The 2,664-nt window shown below is 42.7% G+C and overlaps 1 protein-coding gene across 1 annotated transcript; it reads left to right on the forward strand.

Moving 5' to 3' along the window:
• The first annotated feature begins 1,130 nt into the window (after positions 1-1,130).
• Positions 1,131-2,090, forward strand: LOC109178962. The gene has a single exon (XM_019328511.1). It carries the CDS (start codon positions 1,131-1,133, stop codon positions 2,088-2,090), a length of 960 nt encoding a protein of 319 aa, XP_019184056.1.
• Positions 2,091-2,664: the final 574 nt, after the last annotated feature.

The raw sequence follows: 2,664 nt of genomic DNA on the forward strand, positions 1-2,664 counted from the left end.
GTACCGGCGGGTTGTCAGGTGGGGTTCGTCCCCCACCGACTAACCGCTGGTACACATGTTCCTTGAGACTTTCCCAACCCGGGAATTCATCACTTTCACCCAAAATCAAGTCCAAACACATCCCAAAACATATCAACTACAATATGGACTTGAACAACAAGAATTAAGCAAGAAACACCACAATTAAATCCTAAACACAACTTCTAATCATGCCAAGACCTAAGAATGAACCCATAGCAATTCAAGAACATCAAGAACATCAAGAACCTCAAGAACATTAAGATGTTATCATATAGAACCCTAACGACAAGCTCTAAACATGCTTAAACACAAGATCATGCATGTAATCACTTACAAATATTAAGAACATCAATATTATCAAGCAAACACAACATAAACCCTAAGACAAGCTCTATCAAGGCATAATCACGAGATGCTGCCAGTAATTCAAGCCCTCATGCATCTGATCAAATACATCTTCATCTTTGGCCGAGAGCCTTGAACACGTCCGACATTTTGCAGGTTTATCTTCTGCCTCTATTCCAGAACCATATCGAGTTATTCATCCTACTGAGTCCTCTAGTGAAGATGAAAAGATTCTTGCTGAAGTGTATGGCTCACAAGCCCAGTTGTCTAGACCCCTTACTGTTGAAGCTACAGCTCATCCAGATTCAACCACCTTCAAGATTCGAGAGATTACCAATCTTCTGGGAAACTCATCTGCCCCATTATCAGACACAAGCCACTCAGTATCACCAAGCCCTTCTAAGCATTCTCCATCCAAGGAAATGAGAAAATCCAAACGCAAGAGTGTCCTTGAAAGAGTTGTTGTTGAATCAGGTGATGACAATCTTGATGTGGCTCAACCTGAGAAGATAAGAAAGTCTGCTGAATCAGTAAAAACTGAAGCTGATCCTCCCGTGCAACAAGTGTTCAAAACTCTGCGGTCATCCATCAAGAACAAGGCTCCTGTTATAGTTCCTACTAACTCTACCCGGAAGGGAAAACCAACTACTCGCTCAAGAGGATGAAGTGTCACACCTGAGGTTCAAACTGCTACGGAGAATCCTGACACCACCATCTATAAACCTCAGTTTGTCTCATCTTCTGCTCAAGGAAAATGGTCCACGATGATCCAGAGAGATCTTATAGTTCAAAGGTCCGTTGATGAACACCAGTTGAACTCTGTTTGCGACATCTTGCCTTTGCTGAGTAATGTGGGCCTATTGAAGACTGTCACCTCCATATGTCCTTATTCGAAGCTACTGACTTACGAGTTCTATTGTAATCTTAATGAGGAGATTGACAATTTGACCGAGACGCGGTGCATGCAAATCTTCATCCGGGGAAAATGGCATGTCTTCGGTCCAGATGCGATAAATGAATATTATGGTTTGAAGGCTGTTGATGAAGAAGAAATCACGGACTGGGATTTGGTGGCAAAGACCCTCACAGGTGGACAAACTCCGGCATGGCCGACGGGTGAAACTGATACTCTGCCTAGCTCGCGACTTACCTCCAAATATGTCATTCTACACCGTATTGCTCTTCACAACTGGCTACCATCTGCTCACTTTCATAGGGTTGGCAAGCAATTGGCGGCTCCCTTGTTTTGGATTGGAACTAAAATTTCTATTGATCTGGGGACATGGATCTTTTATCATATCCTCACATTGATTCATCCGCGAGAGCAGAAGGTAAGGTTACTTTATCCTAATCTGATATTTGGGGTTCTGACATCGCAGGGCCTTGTGCCAATGCCTAGTGAGGTTATCAGTCCGACTCTTCTGTATACTATTGATCCTCGCCTTCTGACTGGAAATGACATCCGAGATGTTACGCCGGTGAATGCTCTTCCCTCTTCTAATGCTGAGAATGTGGTTGATGATTTGCCACATGCGAAGGATGTTCAGCTCTCTCTTCGCTTGAAGGCCCGGGTATCTGATCTAGAGACTGTTCATGGAATCATTGCGAAGCAGCTGACTGCGGCCCGTACTGAATTGGCTACTGTTCTTCTCCGCTTGAGCTTGACTGAATTTGCTACTACTGATGCTGCTAAGTCCGACAGTGAGGGCTCCTCCAATACTTGACTATGCTTTGACTATCATTGGCAAAAAGGGGGAGTGTGAAACTCAGGGGGAGTGTTTTGATGTTTTTGTAGGACTTCGTATCTTCTGGCCCTGTCTGGGCGTCTGATTGTGATGACACCATCCTTATGAAGATTGTCGTTTTTGTTCAGCATGATTTGTGTGATGTGTTTTTGTTATGAATTGTAATTCAGATCCTTGACTTTTATGCAATTGTTATCTTCGTCCTATCTAGGTTGTGTTTTATCTTAGTCGAGTTATTTTGCCAAATAATAGCCAAAGGGGGAGTTTGTTAGTGTTTTAATTGCTCCAAAAAAAACCCAACATATAATTGGCAATATTATTATGGCAAACTAAGATAGGGTTAGCTTGGTGTCGGTTTGTTTTACAGAAGACTGATTGATCAGATACAACAACAAGCGTACTTACGCTGGAGATCTGTTTTAGGAAGATGTTTCCTTTTCACTGAATGCGGTATAAGAAGTCAGCTTTGGAAATAATATCAGCGGATCTGTCTTGGAAAGGTATGGACCGAATCTTTAAGATTACATCCTTCACATATCGTCCTACCATCTAC

Source organism: Ipomoea nil, unplaced genomic scaffold, assembly GCF_001879475.1.
Source record: "Ipomoea nil cultivar Tokyo-kokei standard unplaced genomic scaffold, Asagao_1.1 scaffold0875, whole genome shotgun sequence".
In the NCBI taxonomy this organism is placed as follows: domain Eukaryota; kingdom Viridiplantae; phylum Streptophyta; class Magnoliopsida; order Solanales; family Convolvulaceae; genus Ipomoea; species Ipomoea nil.

Coding starts and splice junctions, on each gene's coding strand:
- LOC109178962 (XM_019328511.1), top strand. CDS start 1,131: ATGATCCAGAGAGATCTTATAGTTCAAAGGTCCGTTGATGAACACCAG.